Raw genomic sequence first — 19,892 nt, 5'->3', positions numbered from 1 at the left:
GTCAAAAGGTTTGGTTCGTTTGACAAAGTGGAGCGTAAAAGCAAACCGCACCCAGGTTGAGATTGAATCACCCATGTGAAAATTTTCTACTTGGGCACTAATCGAACCAAGTCTACCGGACTATCCGGTGTGAAAATGACTTAAGACCACACATCCGAAGACAGGCCACACCTGATGAAGAGCTTCTAGAGGCTGATCCTCAACCATTTTCGCACCCTGGTGAGGTCTACACTGTAGCCACGGCAGTTTGCCAGCCTGGCATCGGGGTGGATGATGCCATCATCTACCTGCTACACTGAGTTATGGCCCACCTGGAGAGCCCTGGAAGCACTGTGAGGATCGTGTTCTTTGATTTCTCCAGTGCCTTCAAAACCATCCAACCATTATTCCTGAAGGACAAGCTGGAGCGGTCAGGAGTGGACCACCACCAGTCCGAGTGGACACCGAATTACCTCACTAGTCAACCATAGTATGTGAGAACGCAGAACTTAGGACTGGGCAACAAATTAATATCCATCTATCCATTTACTGACTTGCTTATTCCCTCATGGGGTCAAAGACAAATTAATATATATTAATATTAATATATATCGCGATAGACACTTGATCAATATCAATAGAAAATATGTCTGATAAAATGTTTAATAACTCCATTGAACACCGATCCAGAACCTCATAGTATGCCGGGGAAATTTAGCCTCCCAACTTCTCCCGGCTAAACTAAGCTAGGTTGGAGTAGGGCTGATATATTTTAAAGGTTAAAGGTTACATCTAAATAAAATTATAGTTAGAGTTTAAATACAGCTTTTTTCCCTCATCTTTGTTTCAAATAGGTAAACAAAACACTACTCAATAATTATTGATGTTGACTGATGTGAAAGGCTTATATCACAATTGTCTCTGACAGGCTGCCCTGTAGTACAGGAGCACCACAGGAAACTGTACTGGCACAGTTTCTGTTCACCCTCTACACTGAAGACATCTCCATCAACTCCCCAGATTGCCTTCAGAAGTTCTCTGATGCCTCTGCCATAGTCGCTCTCATCACAGATGAGGACGAGTCAGAGTACAGACAATGGAAACAGAGCTTTGTAGACTAGTTCCAGCAGAACCATCCCAGGTTAAATGCAGGGAAAAAGCAACTGGTGGTCCTTTTCACAGGCACAGACTCAACTCACTGACATAGGAAACAAATGTTGAGATAGTGGACTCTTCTAAGTACCTGGGTGTTAAACAATAAACTGGACTGGAGTCACATCATTGATACTCTTTCCAGGAATGGTTAGAGCAGACTCTACCTGCTGAGGAGGCTGAGGTCTTTTGGAGTGCAGGGGCGCTCCTGAAGACCTTCTTTGAGTCTGTGGTGTCATCAGCCCTCTTTATGATTGGTCTGTTGGAGCAGCAGCTTACATGTAGCTGAGATGAAGCGGCTGGATAAACTGATCAGGAGGGCCAGCTCTGTTCTGCTATGCCCCCTGGACTCAGCGCAGGTGGTGGGAGACTGTAAGAAAAATACCATAATTGATGAACGATGTCTCCCACCATGCATGGAGCTGATGCAGAGGTGGAGATCTTTCAGTGACAGACTGCTGCATCCCTGGAGGTCAAAGGAGCGCTTCTGCAGGTCCTTCCTCCCAGCTGCTGTTAGGCTTTATGATCTCTGCTGCTCCCATCAAACTCAATAACTGTTTACATAACACTGATGGTTGCACGGGTTCTGATCTGATCAGGAATCACTGGCACTGTTTCTCAGACACTAAGGCACACTTCCACACCTCTTAGCTTCTTCAACATGCTGCTGTGCTATCATGTAAATGGCATGCTATCTCAATTCTGTAATATGCGAGTTTTTCCACTGTTTGACTTGAATATTTATTACCTGAATATGCCATATTATCAATAACTGTGCAATATTTTGACATTTCTGATAAAGCTCATCCTGCTGCTTTAGAATAGGGGGTTTTCAGCTGACGTCACGCTCACGTGACTACTCAGCGCGTCCGCCATATTGGGTGGCAGTCGTTTCGCACCGTTGACCTGCGTTGTATGACGCCTTAGGCAGTATTGGAAGTGAACAATGGGGAAAACGTGTTTAATGGTTGGTTGCACGGCCCGTGGAGGTGGAGATCAACGCTCTTTCTATCGCCTACCAGCCGTAATCGTGAATCAATGTGAAAAAACAAAACAGCTCTCTGAACAACGCCGTCACCATATGGCTGACATGGATATCCAGGTCCGATTTGGACGGTGTTAAGCTGGAATACACCAGAGTCTGCGGTGCTCACTTTGTCACAGGTAATTAACTGTTAAGTATTTAAAACATGTAAGAAGAATATATTAATAATAGGGCTTGGGCGTTATGACTTATTACTTTCCGCGGCTGTCGTGTTGACTGCCTCCGCCGCCTCTACTGCCTATTACTACCGCGTACTGTACTCCCTCTCTCAGCCGTGTTTTAATTTGATTAATTTCACCTTAACTTGATTTCAACCAAGGTAAACCGTTGCTGTATTGTGGGCTGTAACAGCGCAACACATGATCGCCATGGGAAAAACATAGAAACAGATTAATTTTCCACCGCTTTCCTGCCTGGAGGCGCAACCACGGAGAACAACTGTTAGAGATAACAAAGAGTCGTCGGCTCGCTTGGATCGCGGCTGTAAGTCGACCGAACATAACTTTCCACAGTATCCCGATGTCAATGAGAGTGTGTTCTAAACCTTTGAAACACATAGCAGCTAGTTAAAAGTACATTACATGCGTGAGTGGTTGTTAGCACTGACGGTTAGCATGTGCCAGAGTCCGTCTGAGCGCAGCTTACCTTTGAACGAGTTACAGAGATAACAAAGAGTCGTCGGCTCGCTTGGATCGCGGCTGCAAGTCGACCGAACATAACTTTCCACAGTATCCCGATGTCAATGAGAGTGTGTTCTAAACGTTTGAAACACATAGCAGCAAGTTAAACGTACATTACATGCACGAGTGGTTGTTAGCGCTAAGGGTTAGCAGCTACTAAACTAGCATGGGCCAGAGCCCGTCTGAGCGCAGCTTACCTTTGAACGAGTTGCTGTGTTCCCACTGTTTGCTGGCTTTATGATCTGCAGCTCCTACCGGCGCCAATACGGTAAATACAACTTAATTTTTCACTGGTCATTGTTCTGCTTAAATAATTAAAGCCGCGAGCGGCGTCGATCGGCCTTGCAGCCAAGCGCCTTCGCGCACCGCCGGCCGCCAGCCACCGCAGAAGCATGCGACACATTTGCGTCGGATTGTTTACATTTTTACCATCTTATTAAAACTCACCCGTCCACGTATGATGGCGATTTCCTTGATGTACATAACCAGATGTGAACTGGTTGTGAGCCTCTAGATCCTTGTAAGCTCTCATTTCCTCAAGAGTGTGCAGAGGGTTTTCACCGAACACCAGGTAATGCACTATGTCGCCGTGCTTTACATTTGGCCAATCATCTGGATTACGGCTAAACAAGGCACCGTGGAGGGCATACGGGTCCATATGGTCGATCACGGAACATTTCCTCAGATATACGTCCTTATCTGGTCGCTCTAGCGTGCTGGCGTACTTATCCATTCACGATACGATAATACGTGTACGACAACTAGAGATTAGGAAGTGTGCCACCCAATATGGCGGACCGGAAGTTGGCCAGTGACGTCAGTGAAAACCCCCTATTAGATTAGATTAGATTGTTTTTTCATTACTATTATTTGTGTGTAACTCTGTCTGTCTTTGCCACCGTCACACCCGAATTTCCCCATTGTGAGACAATAAAGGAGTTTTTTTATCTTATCTAATATCGAAGCCGAGTAGAGCCCGGTCAAATTGAGCCGGTGGAAAAGAGGCTAAAGTAAACTTGTTGCTCATCCACTTTGAAAGGCATTGGTTAAAGTGATCCAGCTGTCTCTCAAAAATGCTTCCTGGGGACCTCGTTTTGGAATATTTCCATCAACACCTTGTGATCTCCCAGAATGAGCTGGAGAACATGGGTGAGAACACTGCAAAACGGAACTAAAAATAAGTAAAATGTTCTTAAAATGTGTGTATTTCCTTTATTTGAGTAGGTAAATGAGATGATCTGCCAATAGAATATGATTTTTGCACTTAAAATAGGAAGAATTTATCTCCATCATCTTATTTCAAGTGCAGTATATCTAATTATCTTATTTTAGGGGTCAAAATACTCATTCCATTGGCAGATGATCTTATTTACCTGCTCAAATCAAGGACAAAAACACTAATTTTAAGAACATTTTACTTATTTTAAGATCCGTTTTTGCCGTGAAGGGGCTTGTCTTAGTCTCCCTCCAATATGGGGCACCACAAAAACTTGATCTTAGATAAACCCAAGGCAATGATGGCTAGCTTGGATAAAAGTTTAAAATAAACAAATGGGGTTAAGTGTAGCCAGAGCTTAAAGCATTTTATATCTGATATGGCAATGGACCTTACTATTATTTTTGTGTGGGTTTACTATGTGCTAACTAGACGCACTGACCAACTGCTTCTATTGTGCAGGCCACTTTAGAAAGGCTCTTCAGTTCTGAGCATTAATTGTGAAACTGCAACATTTTTCTCTATCATGCAAACTATAGATAATTTACATAAAAAAACTTTAACTGAGAAAAAGTTTAGTTATTGTGCATAGAAAGGCCAGAAATTAAATTTCTGTATGTTACATAAGATTGTTAAAAGTTTTTGGTTGTATACAGAGGATACTTTCTAAATAAAGTACAAATATCATATCTAATGCGATCAAACAGAATCATGAATGTGTCCAGAGGAAAATTTGATCAAAACCAATGTAGTTTTCTGGTGTGAAGTGTCAGAATTCAGATTGCAGGGGAACTAGGATGACTTTACAGGCGTCAAGGACATTGTAGGGAGCTGATGACCATAATGGACTCAAATATCATGGAAAGGGGATTTTCAGTGCTCCCATAACATAAAAGCTGCGCTCACAGTATTAATAGCAGATTAAATCAGTCATGAAGTGGACTGCTTTAATCCAACACTGTAATCCCATTTTGCAAATAAAAAAAAAAATTCCAGAATTTCTTCAGGATGAAAGAGGAACATTACTTTGCCCTTCTCGCCACACACTGACCTTAAGTTGTGTTTTTACTATACAGATTTGATTATATGAATTTAGTTCATGGTTGTTGGTTTTTTTGTTGTTGTTTATTTTAATGCACAAAAAAATGCTTTGATCTGTCTTTTTCTTCTCCACTGATAGGATCACGGCCATCCGTTCCCAGGACTCCGCATCTCTGTTGGGAGATAATGGCTCCAAATGTTTGATCAGCTTCACTTCATTTGCTGGGCCCTCCAGTGTTCCTGGCTGCCTGCACATGGCATCCAAGAGACAAATTGAAAAAATGCAGAGGTTTATTCAAGCCAAAAATTTGGAAAATAGATTAACCCAGCTCTGCTGCATGACACGGGGGGCTGCTGAAGCTACTCGATTCTTCTGTTACGCCAGTAAGACGATTTGCGGCACTTAACTAGAGGGCTAACTGGGATAGGCCCATATTGTCTGATCGCTTCCCTCCTTTAATAAACATCTCTCAGCTTTGACTAGTTTCTCTGATCCTGCTGAAGAAACGCAGCCCCACTGTATGATGCTGCCACCACCATGTTTCACAGTGGTTGGGTGAGCTCAGGGTGATGTGCAGCATTAGTTTTCCACCACAAATAGCTTTTTCAAACTAGGTTAAAAAAAGCAGTGCTGTGACTTCCTACAGGGCTTTTGACAAACTGCAAAATGGACTTTGGCCCCCTTTTCTAATTCATTCTCTAATTGCCTGGCTTGTCAATGGATGGTCATGTTGGCACATTTGCAGTTGTGCCATACTGGCTTGAACTGCGCTCTTTTGAGAAGTATTTCCACATTGCGTTAAAACCAAACCCTACAGGAGCTGTTTATTGCTTTTCAGCTGTATTTATCCCCAGATTAATTAACACGTAGTTGGCCTAAAGTTTGAAGGTAGTTGGATTTTTTTTTTTTATTTAGGTAGTTGGATTTTAAGATTATCAGAGGAACAATTGTACCCACAAATGCCTGTCACTTTTATGTATTTCTTTGAAAGAAATACTTTAAAACCAGTTGTAACCAAATAATTTTTCTTCCACTGTACATTACAGTTATATGCTTGTATTTTGTGTCTGAATATCACATAATGTCTGAATAAATCCACTGTAGCTTTGGGTTTAAAATGTCACAAAATGTGGGAATTGTCAGGTGTTGCAAGCAATTTTATTAAGGGCCTTTTATACACACTATTTAAAAAAAAAAAAACGCTAATTTGGATAAAGTAACTAAAATTAACAGCCAAAAACCTGCAGTTCCCTTTTAGAATGATGAAAACTCTGAAGCTGAAGCATCACCCAAGTGGTTTAAGGGGGCACTTTAACTTAGCATGGACGTTTCATAAGCTGCTTGTCAGTTTTGACCGGCAGAGGCTCAATGTTTAATGGCAAAACAATAAGGTACATTTTGAGGTGGATGAATTGCTATACTGCACGTCATGCGTACACCGATACCCTCGTTTATACCAAAAGCTGCTCATTATCTTTTATAACCCAGTCTACCCGGAGCAGTTCACAGGAATTAACCATGAAAGACGATAATCATAAAATAAGAAACAATTACACAGATCTAACACCAAAAACAGAACACAGTACCCAATAAATATATGCATAAATAAAAATCCATACAACTGTCTAAATCTAAGATCAATCAAAAGAATACATTAAATTAAGCATAACTTTTATAAGCAATACCCTCTGAATTTTGTCGGTTTATGTCCAGGAGCTTTCAAGCAGCACCTGGCACGTGTCTCTTCCATTTGTCAATGTCAACTTTTTCAGTTGCAGGCCTGTCCTGGTGAGGAGACCGACCAGGAAGAGGTGACTGCTTGTTCCATTTAACAGTTGTCTTGTTAAACTGAGAAGTTACACTAATAGAAATGTAAGGAACACAAATTGACATTTGTAACTGCATTGTCTTTAACAGGAAGGATGGCCAGTCCTGCCTCTCGAGAATGTCTCTCCACATGTCTGAACACAACTACGATAACGCACTCGCATAGGGCTGGACGATATAGAAAAAAAGCTTATCGATAAAAAAAAATGCATATTGATCGATATCGATAATTAATGAAAATATTTAAAACCATATTTTATGTGCAGCTCTGCCTGGACATTTTATGATATTGCTAAATGATTTAATTTTAATAAAGAACACAAACACAGAATTCCAATTCAATCTTTTATTTAACCATCTTTTTTAACCATAACTAATTTTTTTTTTAAAGAAAAATAACTTAAGAGGCCTGAGTTATGTTATTAAATACTGATAAAGAATAAACTAAAATAATCGATAAAATAACCAAAATAAATATACCAATGCCATTTTATCACAAAGAAGGGAGCCCAGTTTAGCTGCTATACCTGCTTTGTTTTGGAAGAAGCTCCATAAGATTTCTCCGAAGATGACACGGAGCGGCGCGGGGCTAAAACGGCTCACACTGCTGCGGTAGTGAGCGGCTTACGTGATGAAACAAGTTGGTTGCGTTACCAGACTTTGTTTTTACCGGTTCCTTGCAAGTTTTACAAATCACTGTGGTTTATTTCTGTCAGACTGGTGAACTAGTAAAACCCCGTTTTGGGACCGTTTCCTCCGCCGCTCCTTGCTGCGACATATTCACGTGCTCTGTGTTGTGGTTTGAGAGGGCGGCGCTTTGTGACGGCGTGCCTGGGTCCGCGATTACGATTGGTTGAGAGGAAGTAGTGACTGTAGCATCAACTAATATGATAGGTTGAAAGGAAGGAAGGAAAACTGTCTATCAAAGTTTTATCGACCCTGTTTTTTCCTATCGCGCCACAGATCTATTGATCGATACATATTGTTATTGAATTATCGTCCAGCCCTACACTCGCATAACCAACCATCTGGGCTCTAACTCAATCACAGATCACATAATATCAATAATCCCATTTCTTGAAGCAATGGAACCCCTGGTCTTAGGTTGTTTCTCGCTGCACTTTGTCAAACGAACCAAACTTATGACCAACTTGTTCAGCCCCTCGGCTGTGGTGGCACTGTGGTGACGCTGCACCAAGAAACACCGAAGAAAAGAGCTTGGTCAGCAACAAAGCACAACTCCCTTTTCTGTAAAGAAAATGGAATGGCAGCAGACTTTATCCATGTGATTGCAATGCTGTCTTTGGTAAGTGTGCCAGACAAGCACGATTGACCAGTGGGCTCAGCATGAGCGGAGGACGAGACAGAGGAACACAGAGATTATTATGTTTTACACAAAGCGGGAGAGACTGGGCCATATGAGGCGGGGCACATACGGCGTCATTGAACTGATGTCACACTTACACAGATGTTGAGCAAAGTATTTACAATAATATGAGTTAATTCAAGGCAAGGCAAGGCAAATTTATTTATAACAACACAATTCAGTACAGAGACAATGCAAAGTGCTTTACATGATTAAAATATAGGAAAATAAAACAGAATAAAAGCAAGTAGGGATAGTATAGAAACAAAAAAGAACATTTGAAAACAGTAAAACATTTTAACTTGAACATTCAAAGGCAATTCTAAACAAATGTGTTTTTAATCTCGATTTAAAGGAACTCAGGCTTTCTGCACTTTTACAATTTTCTGGAAGTTTGTTCCAGATAATTGGAGCATAGGAACTAAAAGCTGCTTCTCCATGTTTGGTTCTGGTTCTAGGTATGCAGAGCAGGCTGGAGTCAGAAGACCTTAATGGTCTGGATGGTTTATACGCTGATAACAAGTCTGTGATGTATTTAGGAGCTAAGCCATTTAAGGATTTATAGACTAACAGAAGTATTTTAAAGTCTATTCTCTGAGATACAGGGAGCCAGTGTAAGGACTTTAGAACTGGGGTTATGTGCTCTACTTTCTTAGTCTTAGTGAGGACGCGGGCAGCAGCGTTCTGGATCAGCTGCAGCTGTCTGATCCACTTTTTAGGCAGACCTGTGAAAACACCGATGCAGTAATCAATTCTACTAAAAATAAACATGGATTAGTTTTTCCAGATCCTGCTGAGACATCAGTCCTTTAATCCTGGAAATGTTCCTCAGGTGATAAAAAGCCAACCTTGTAACTGTCTTTAGATGCTTTTGGAGGTTCAGGTCTGAGTCCATCACTACACCCAGGTTTCGGGCCTGATTAGTGGTTTTTAGTTGAAGTGACTGAAGCTGTGTGCTAACTTTTGATCTCTCCTCTATTGGTCCAAAAATTATTACTTAGTATTATTGCTCAAGTACAATTGGATTTACCCAGAATGCCCTGCGCTGCAGTCCACCTCGTGTTTTTAGAGCAGCCTCTGGTCCATTTGGCATTCCCATGTGTATTCAAACCGAGTTCAGTTCAACTGAGCCGAGACCTAGGTTTTGAGGCGGACATGAGTTCACCGTTTTGGTCCGCATCAGAGTTCCATTTCACATTCAAACCTTTCCAAACGAGCCGAACCTTCTGAGCAAACGAACCAGAGTTCGATTACACTGAATGCCCCCTTAATTACACTGCTTCCCATCAGCCAAGCCTGTATTCCTCTTGAACACGCAGGTCCAGTTTGGTCTTGGAAAAATTCAAATATATATTTTTAAATGGTTTTCCATAAAACGTTCCTAGGGCTATCCGGTGCTCTATTCTTTGAAATTCAGTCTTTTAATGTCCTGTATTTGTAGAAGGAAGGAAGTTAGTTTGGAATCTAAACAGAACATCACCCTGGGGCTCAACCAGTGATTGCCAATAACATCCATCCATCCATCCATTTTCCGAACCGCTTTATCCCTCATGGGGTCGCGGGGGGTGCTGGTGCCTATCTTGCCAATAACATATTAGCTGAAATTAGGCATGTATTGGAATAATTGGCAGTCTCATGGTACGCAAAAATGAAAAACTAATGTGCAAAATTGATCAGTATAATTACAGCAATATTTTCTCCCATTGCTAATTTAAATCATATTGATTAATCAATTTCCTAATGTCATTCATAATTTGTTTACACAGACTTAAAGGTGCAATAAGTAAGATTTTGTTATTTTAGATAGAAAGAACTAAAAACAGTTTTGTGAAATAACGTTTTTTAGATAGATATGGTATGACGTCACATACCATCTCTGTGTTGTTCTCCAGTTTTGTTTATAAGCCGGGCCGGCCGCACAGGCACGTACAGTACACCCCTGTGAACAGCTGCCATCCAGGCGTAGCCCCTCCCTCCCCATAAAATGCTACCGTCAGAGTAGTGTAGCGTAGGAGCAAAATGTTGGAGAGCACGCCCAGTGGATTGAAACGTTCTCTTGTTATAAAGTTATGAGTTACTTAGTTCTTCACTGGACATGTTCTTCTGAAAGGTGATGCTGTTTTGCTGTGTATCTATTCTTTGCTAATATGTGCATAGAGGCGATGGGTGGTGGTGGGGTGGGGGGGTTGCAGCTGGAGTGGAGACAGAGAGAGGCGATGCTTGATACACATCTTATTTTGATCTACAGACAATGCTCAACAGCCCACATAGTGGTGAAAAAATGCTCATTTTAATATATAATAATATAGAGCAGGGTTCACCAACCTTTTTGAAACTGGGAGCTACTTCATTGGTACAGAGTCATACGAAGGGCTACCGACCTTTGCACTAGAAGTCACAGTTCACCTTCAACTTTATGTGAAATAAATACATTTTCATGCTTTGTTATACACATTGTAATGTTAAATTTATATAAACGCAAGTGTGATTAAACAAGAAGAGTAGCAGAATAAAATTAAGTTTTAGATGCCACTCACTGGTGGATTGTGCTGTTTTTAGAGCAGGCTTGTGGCCACCACATGTGGTCCTTGGGGGCTACTTGGTGCCTGGGGGCACAATGTTGGTGACCCCTGATAAAGAGTATAGTAAATATAAATTTAGTTCTACTTTTCAAGCACATTTTTCCAGATTATTCTCCCTTTTTGTCGTCCTGCTCTACAACAGTAGCTAATTACTAATGGAGTCATTAACGACATAATATCAGCTTATTGCGCTTGTGTTACCCTGTAGTACCAGTAACCAGCCATCAGTCAGCTATTTAACCAGCTTTGACTCATAATTTGCCAGCTGTATCTTTAAAACTCTGCTCTATTATTAGGAGCTATGGTTGACGTTCCTTTTCCTTCCACACCAAGGCTCAATGTGGGTGTTTTTTTTCCGCAAACGGAGATATTTCCAATCAGCCAGATGTGTCTCATTTGTAAGCTATAACATATACAAGTTAGGTATAGTGTGAAATTATTACACAGAACTGAAATAGCCTTGAATGCAACATAATCAGATTTTTTTTTTTCAGATCAGCTCATGGTGAAACACAGAATAGGTTGCCTGTCATTGATAATCACTGTGCACATTTGTTGGGTTGTTCAGTTAATACAAACATCATTTTCACATTATATCTAAATTCTAGAAATCTGAAAATCCTAATTTGGTGAATATTAGAAATGCTACTCTCCAAAAAGCAATAATTCAGAGTAAAGAATATTCCTATAATAAAACCAATATCTGCATTTATTGGCAGAATCCCTTTGGAATTATGATCTGTAGCCGTTTTTTTCCTGCAGTTGCGTCAACAGGGCATATGCATCGAGAGACAAGATCATACCTCATCTGAGATTCAAAAAAGAACAATTAAACAAAAAAAGGAAAAGGACAGATAAAAAGAGAAGAGAAAACATCATTGGAAAACAAAAGGCGAGACCAATAAAACTACACATAGCACTAATACCTCGAATCAATACACAAACAGTCTGCCTCCTTTTTCTGCTTTATTGGATCTGTCCGTGTGGATCTAACATGCTAGCGTGTTTTTCACTGTCAGGATCATCCCAGTTGCAATAAAAAGACCACTAAAGCTTTGGTACCGAGTATTTTCAAGACACAGCCCTGATATTAAAGTGCATCTCTCTCTGCTCCACTGCTCTCCAGCCTGAGAAGTAGCTGATTTAGCCACAATGGTTGTCAATCCGTTAGAAAAGAAAGAACTACCTCTGGCTGCAGGGTTTCTCTAACTCTGTTTGCTGAGTTTAAAAACCTCAAGGACAACTTGGAGGAGTTTGTAGATGAATTACTGTACGAGTTGGCAAGACAATAAAAGGGATAGATCAGGTGTTGAAGTGGGGGCTGTGTCGGGTGAGTGGGAGTTGTCATCATCTAAGATAAGCAGCCACTGACAATGTTTATCTCTATATGCTCCAAAGATTGTCAGGTTTTGGGGTATTAAAAACATTAGTGGTTGAAAAACAATAAAATAACTGAACCAAAAGAATAAAATGATTTTGAACCAGGATATCAACGTAGTTTTGTGTCCTTAAGATTCCTGAGAAATGGCAGAGGGCCCCACACTATTGTGTTTCCATCTAATTCTCATGTGAACTTTGACTGAACATTTAAATAGTTGCAAAAAAGAAAATTTACCGTTTTTTTAAAAAAAGTCAAAAACTACCTCAAGCGAGCGTAAAAACTTTTTTGCGAAATTTTGTGAGTTAAAGGTAGAGTCAGGGATTTTTCCGGAAATTTTGCAGAGTCCCTTTTTGAATAACTACGCATGCATAAGACTTTTCTGCTCTTCCGCTCCTCTGGGGGAATTGCATGAATAAAGTTTTCTAAAATCCACTATCGTCATATTTGCACTTCGTCATACTTGCACACGCTTTGCTTCTTGCACCTCTCAGCCATGTTCAAAGTATGCGGTGAGCAGTGGAGCTGCAACGAACGGCTAACACCAAAGCTAATCGCTAAGCTAACCAGATACATAAACACTAGAAGTGTTTATTTAGCCAGCACGCAGAAACTAACAGGGAACGTTTATGCACACTAACGTCACATGAGCGTGTCAGAATGATTAGCATGTGGGACAACCAATAGATAAGGCGATAGCCTGGAAGATGAGGGACGGGGGGGATGAGGGCAGGACCAAAACTATGACCCTTACCTGGTCTTCGGTGTGACGAGAAGTGATTGTTCTGAATTTTTACAGGCCTAAAGCTTTCACAAAAATCGAAAATTTTTAACCTCTTTTATAAATACATAATGTATTGACTACTTTCAGGATGGAAGGACCATTTCACCCAGTATAACTAAAGGTGTTTCTGAACAGGATTACCAACTATAGTTTTCAACTCGAATTTTGCCGTTTCCAACAACCTTTTCTAATGAAATACTTCAAAATGCACATTAAGTAACTTTGATGGAAACAGGACTACGATCTTTCCTCATCAGAAACATGGTTGTAGTTTTGCCTCTTCTCCTGATTCAATTCACATTTTCTTTGTCCCTTATGTGGATGGCACCACCCTTTGAAAGGGAGTATCAATGTCACAGTCGGTGCGCATTGTGAAAACTGTCCCAAAAATCAAACAGTCCTATCTGACCCGAGCAGGCAGTCACACATGACAAGATCTATGCCACAGAAGCTTTTTGATCAGGGGGACAAAAGAGCAGAAGAACCAGTATGACATAGAACTCAAGTAAACATCATGAATGTGCAAAACGTCTACCTGGAGGAGATGAAGAGTGAATCCTACAACCATTTTCTCCTTTTCTCTCTCTGTACACTAATGACTGCACACCCGTGGACCCGCCTGTGAAACTCCTGAAGTTTGCCGATGACACCACTGTCATCTGATCCAGGACGGTGATGATTCTGCACACAGACAACGCTTAACCCGCTAAAGGCAGTGGAGATGATGGTGGACTTCTGTATTGTGCTCATCCATCTCTGTGCGGTTTAGCTGATCTGCAAAACTACACAAGTCCAGACTGCAACGAACAATGAAATCTCCAGAGAGGATCATCCAGACCAAACTTCCATCCATGCATAACCTGTACAGGTCCAGGGCCAGTAAAGGGGCAGCTAAAATAGCCCTCGACCCAACTCATCCTGGTCACTTTTAGCCTAAGAGCGGCGTTACAGAGCAGATGGCTAAAACAAGCCAACACAGAACCAGTTTCTATCCCCAGGCTGTGTCTCTGATCAACATTACACCCAGGGTAGCAAGCTGTTCTACTGAGACAAAAACCATACATAAAAGCAAAAAAAAAAAAAGATTTTGAGATATATATATATATATATATATAATTAAATACATACGCACAGACAAACACACTTACACTTGCTGTTCTGCTTGTTGTTAGTGTCTGTCTGTTTTCTCCACACTGTTTTCTCTGTCTGTTTGCGCACATTGGAACCTGAAGTCAAATTCCTTGTTTTTACCCTCAAACTTGCCAAATAAAGTGGATTCTGATTCTGACACTCGCGGAGAACTCGGGGTATTTAAGAACCGTTCAGCGTTACCGAACACTAACGGGCCACTGTGAAGCCACGAGAACTAAAGTATCCCTGTTGCATCGACTGTCGCTCAGCCTACAGCTGTTATCTGTTGTCTGCCTCTATCGAAACAATCACATGGATCAAAGAAAGAAAGAGAAAAAAAAAAGAAGAAAAAAAATCGATGCAATTCCCCTAGAGAGAAAAGCTCAGACTGAAGTGCTGCCATGTCTTCCTGCCTGCTTGTGCAGAGCAGGCTGTAAGCGAGGTGACAAAGGTAACCTCTTCCTCCCTGGAGGATGTGAGGGGTGAATAAGGCCACAGACACAGAGGGAGCGGGGACGGGATTTAATTGTCTGCGCTGCTCTCTCAGGTAGAGAGAGAAAGTGCAACATTTCTTCTCCAGCCTCATAGTCTTCCTGGAGCTGCAGCAGGTTTTCTAACAAGACAAATAGCTGATCTGGACTCCAGAGTCTTTGCCTTGTGTGCGTGAGGGACGCCAACAAGGCTGGTCAGAAAAAGTGGAATCATTTGAGGGATTGTTTTTTTTTCTTTTCTTCCAAAGAACATAAACAAAAGCAACATTTTCCTCTTAAAACTACATTTTCTGTTCACAATCATAGCAGTGTGTCTAGAAAAACAAGAAACAGCGTTCAATTCCAACACTGCACATTCTACTCCATGTCAAACCATGAAGGAAAATGTATGACAATTGTTATTACTGTACAAAAAGTGGGAGAATACTGGACTATTCAATAACAGCAATAATATCTAGGTATACAACTAGTGTTCCTGAGAGCTCCTTCACATCCAACGATCTTGTTGATCTGGAAGCAAGTGGCTTCTCGCTGCTGGTGTGTTTAGGGTCGTTGAGAACCTATTATAAGGGTTTCTCTGCAGTCTTAAGCAACCTTAACGTTTCAAGGATATTTGATGTATTCAAACCAAACCAAGATTTCCGCTATGCCATAAACAGGCCGTAAACCACAGCATGAGGGACATCCCGTAGCATGATGCCTTACCTACCATGCTTCATAGGTCATCAGTTATCCGGCTCATCCCAGCAGCAAGCAGGCTTAAATCGGAGACAACCGGACCTTCACTCAGTTTTTTTCTGAAAACGTTTAGACACCCATCCAGGAGTCTTTGTCAATTCTGCTGGCTCGCGCTCGTGCAGCCTGCAGTTGGAGCGCTGCTGTTTAAGCACGTGGAGGCCCATCCGTGTGCTTAAACTTGGAATGTGCCCAGGAGGATGGGACTTTTTATATATTCAGTATGCTATATATTTAAATAGCCCTTCGTTTTATAGAAAGACCCTCTTGATACAGAAAACTGCAGCTTGTCAATGAATCCTTATCCGGTCGATATAATCAATCAACTTTAGATTAACTCAATCAATACCTGTCATCCCCAGCAGAAATATAATTTCTAAAAGTCCATCCATCCATCAAATTCTTCCTGGTGTATCATCCATTCATTCACTTGTCTATGGGTTCCACGCCCAACCTGTCAATTCATCTAGTTATCCCCGTGTTCTTCCCTCCATTCATTTCTTCCTGCTACCGTCCTTTGATCATCCATTCATTCATTCATCCATCTACCCATCCCTCTTTCCACCTTCTGCATCCATCCATCCATCTGTTTCTCCCCAATCCAGCAATTCATCTAGTCATTCCCGTGTTCTTCCCTCCATTCATTTCTTCCTGCTACCGTCCTTTGATCATCCATTCATTCATCCATCTACCCATCCCTCTTTCCACCTACAGCATCCATCCATCCATCCATCTGTTTCTCCCCAATCCAGCAAATCATCCATCCATGTTGTCCTTCCTTCTATATTGTCCATTCATTCATTCATTCATTCATTTCTTTCCTCCTCCATCCATGCAGCCGTTCATTCCTCTAACTCCATATCATCTCTTGTTCAGTCAGTCCATCCATAAAATCTTCCTTGAACCTTTCTTCCCTGCTTCCTTGCTGTTTGTTCCCTCCTTTCTCTGCTCTTTGTTTTCTTCCTGTTCTTTTCCCCCCTCTGTGGCTCCTTAAATCTGAGCTCTGTAGAAATATCAATGATTGATGTTGATAGTTGATATGGAACTATTGCAGAAGACGTGTTGGAAGCCAGGTTATGGGAGATGGCTTGAAAAAAAGAAATTGTGATTACCAAACTCTGAAAGAGAGACGTACGGCCTTACTCGCCTCGGGAAATGTCAGAAAAAAAATTATTCTGCATACAAATCCATTCACCACGTAGTAAACTGAAGCCACATCGGTGCCTAGGTCTGATAGAGCCCTGCCAATCTGAGAGCAGTCTTCATTCTGTGTTGTCAAAACAAATATAGTCATTCTCCGAAATATGTGCAGACTGCTAGGTGTGTTCGTGGACCGAGCATGTAAGTGGTGCTTTCCTGCAAAGATACATCATTATACTTGGAGTTAAGTAGTAAACATCCATCAAGACTGGTGATTGCGCGTCAAGATATGTGATGTGTGGTTGTGCTGTGACACTAATCACCCCTCATACCTCCATACACAGATACAAGACACAAAAGTAATCATTTGCTTTTCTTTCTATCTTTTTTTTTTTTTTTTTTTTTTTTTTTTTGGAAGGGTGAAGGTAAAACATGAAAGCAGAGGTTTAAACTCCAAAAAGTGCATCAGATCACCGTGGAACTTACTTGAACCTGCCCTGGCAGTGCTGACACTGATCCCCGACCCAGCCGTGGTCACACACGCAGCTCCCGTTGACGCACCTGCCCGAAAAGCAGCTTTTATCACAGGACCTGAGCGCCGACGAAGCCCCGGCGTGGAGCGCCAGATGCAGCAGCATCAGTAATCCCAGGTATGTCTTCCACACCCCTGATGGTGACCTGCTCCGGGCGGACGGAGCTTCCATGATGAGGGGAGCGCGCTGCGTTCCAGACACGCCGCCGCTCTCTGCGCGCTGATCTGCGGGCATTGGCGGCGACGTGGGTCGGGGGTAGAGGAGCCTGTAACCTCGGCGTGGAAGTTACCTGGAAACGACGATCGCCCGCGGGCTGTCAGAGCATGCTGAGCGGCGCGGGTTGAGGCGGTGGACGGAACAAAACGGGGAGGAAACTTTGATGGAAGCAGTCAGAAAACCCTACAGACGCATCTCCGCCTGGGGCGATCCGCACCGCGCCGCGCACAAACAAGAAAGAACATCTTCCAGATAACTTCAGCTGTTGAGAAGGTCCCGATGTCAGGAAGTAAACACACGACCATGGCAGGACGATGCCCTCTTTGCGTTGGAAATTAACATCCAGGAGACGTAAGCAACATCCTCTCCTCCTGCGCAGCTCCGCATCCGGTAACAAAGACCTCGGCCCCGATCTCTGTGTCCGTGGAAGCGACAGCCGCAGCTCGCCCGGAGCGGCACCTCTCTCCGCTGTGTGATGGCTCCACAGCTGGTTCCTGACTGGGGGGGGGGAGCCCTTCACAAAGCCCCGAGCATGAGCAGTACGGCCCCGGCACGTGGTTAAAGGGGCAGGTCCCTTTAATAAAGGAGGCAGAGACAAAGCTGGTGGCCTCCGTCTGCAGCAGCATCATCGTGTGCCCCCCCCCCCCCCCCCCCACACACACACACACACACACACACGGTAATCCTTACCGGGGTCAATACTCCTCTACCAGCCACCGGAGCAACATTAAGGTAAAACTCAAAGTAGTGGCCGGACGGTTCTCTATGTTACTCACACTACAGATCAACAGAACGGTGATAAAGCTGCGTCATTGAACCCTTCGTTTGTTTTGGCTCACCACTCATTACCAAGCATAAGCCTGTGCACAATGAATATTTCACGGCTGTATCATATTTATGAATGATCCTCACTGGTAAAAGACCAATTCCTTGTGTGTTTCTTCTGTTTTAAGGCAGTTGGCAGACCAACGTTGATGGTGCATCGCCATCACCTTCTGCACTGGAACGTGGACAGGAGGTTAACAAAAAAAAAAATTATAATAATAATGATAACAACAATACTTACAGTATTGTTGTTATCGTCATCGTCATTATAGTGCATTCCGTTTGTCCTCAGTAGTCTAGAGTAGTAGCGTTCTCGACATCTTGGTCGAAAAGAAGGAAGAACCATCTGTCCTCAGAGATCCTACGAACTTCTACCGCTGCACCATTGAGAGCATCCTCACCAACTGTATTACAGTTTGGTACGGGAACTGTTCTGTTGCCGACCGGAAGGCGCTGCACAGGGTGGTGAAAACTGCCCAGCACATCGCCGGGGCACCGCTCCCTACCATCAAGGACATCTATAGGAAGCGGTGTCTGAGAAGGGCCGGGAAAATCACCAAGGACTTCACTCATCCTGCACACACACTCTTCTCCCTCCTGCCCTCTGGGAGGCGTTACAGAAGCCTACGGACCACAACCACCAGGCACCGGAACAGCTTCATTCCCACAGCTGTCACGCTCCTGAACGCCTCCTGACACAACTATTACTGTAACCCCCCCATCCGCCCATACAATAATAACATATGTCCTCACACACACACATACCATGGACTGTTCCCCTCACACACATACACAATTTGTATACAATCTGTATAGATTCTGTAAATCCTATCTGCCATTATTTATCTTGTATTATAAACCCGCTAATACATATAAAATCCTTTTCCTAACATTCCTGTATATACTGTATAATCTGTGCATATAGCTCCCATATTTATATTTATACACAACATTTTATAGTCCCCTACTATTACCACATTTCGTTGCTTCGTACTTGTGACAGTGCAATGACAATAAAGTTGAATTCTATTCTATTCTATTCTTAAACTTAACTGGAATGGCCCCTAAAGTTGGTCTTATGAGCATGCTTCGTCATTCTTTATCAGCGGACTGAAACACAATCTGTAGTTGTTTACCACCATCTACTGTACAGGAGTGTTTAGGGCAGAGTTTTACTTATTGCACACAATTATCAACATCAACAAGGAAACTGCGGTGATTCCCAAAAAAAAGAAATAAAATCAACAATGGCAAAATAATATTAAAGTGAGTAACATCTTAGTTACAGATTAAAAACAAAAAATAAGAATAAAGTGGCTATCAATGAAGAGTTTGAGTCCTCCTGGTATGAACAGCCATACATGAGGTGTAGTTAAAGGTAGATTAGATTAGGTGATTTTTCCAGAAATGTAAGTAAGAAACTCCCATGTCCCCTTTTCAGTAACTGCACACATGCGCAGGATTATTTTAAAGCTGAGTTATACTTCCGCTTCGGGTTGCCGCGCCAATCAGGGCCGACTGGGCGCGAGCCCGTAGAAGCGTTGTAGACGTTTATACTTGACATGGACGTAATTGCAGTATTCGCCAAAAACACAGGGAGGCAGTACTCAGCATAACCAGCAGGGTTTCAGTGAAAAGAGAAGAAACGGTTGACGCCACACTTCCATAAAGGCTGTTGAACACGGCCAGTATAAACCTAGCTTCAAAAAATCTCCCAAATCCACTCTGGTCTTTTCTTCTGAGGCCTTCCTCTTCTCCTCATGAACTTGT

At 42.4% G+C, this 19,892-nt stretch overlaps 1 protein-coding gene across 1 annotated transcript in view; it reads right to left on the bottom strand.

Annotated features, from left to right (window-relative positions):
* Nucleotides 1-17,315, bottom strand: part of LOC118556218 (attractin-like protein 1) — a gene marked incomplete at its 3' end in the record, with an annotated part of 111,226 nt that extends 93,911 nt beyond the window's left edge. The window contains 1 exon segment of the mRNA XM_036126082.1: nucleotides 17,035-17,315. Within this exon segment, the coding sequence (XP_035981975.1) occupies nucleotides 17,035-17,315 (281 nt within the window).
* Nucleotides 17,316-19,892: the final 2,577 nt, after the last annotated feature.

The sequence above is a fragment of the Fundulus heteroclitus genome, chromosome 22 (assembly GCF_011125445.2).
Source record: "Fundulus heteroclitus isolate FHET01 chromosome 22, MU-UCD_Fhet_4.1, whole genome shotgun sequence".
Classification (NCBI taxonomy): domain Eukaryota; kingdom Metazoa; phylum Chordata; class Actinopteri; order Cyprinodontiformes; family Fundulidae; genus Fundulus; species Fundulus heteroclitus.
Note: the sequence above shows the minus strand (reverse complement) of the source record. Positions and strands in the feature narration are given on the sequence as shown.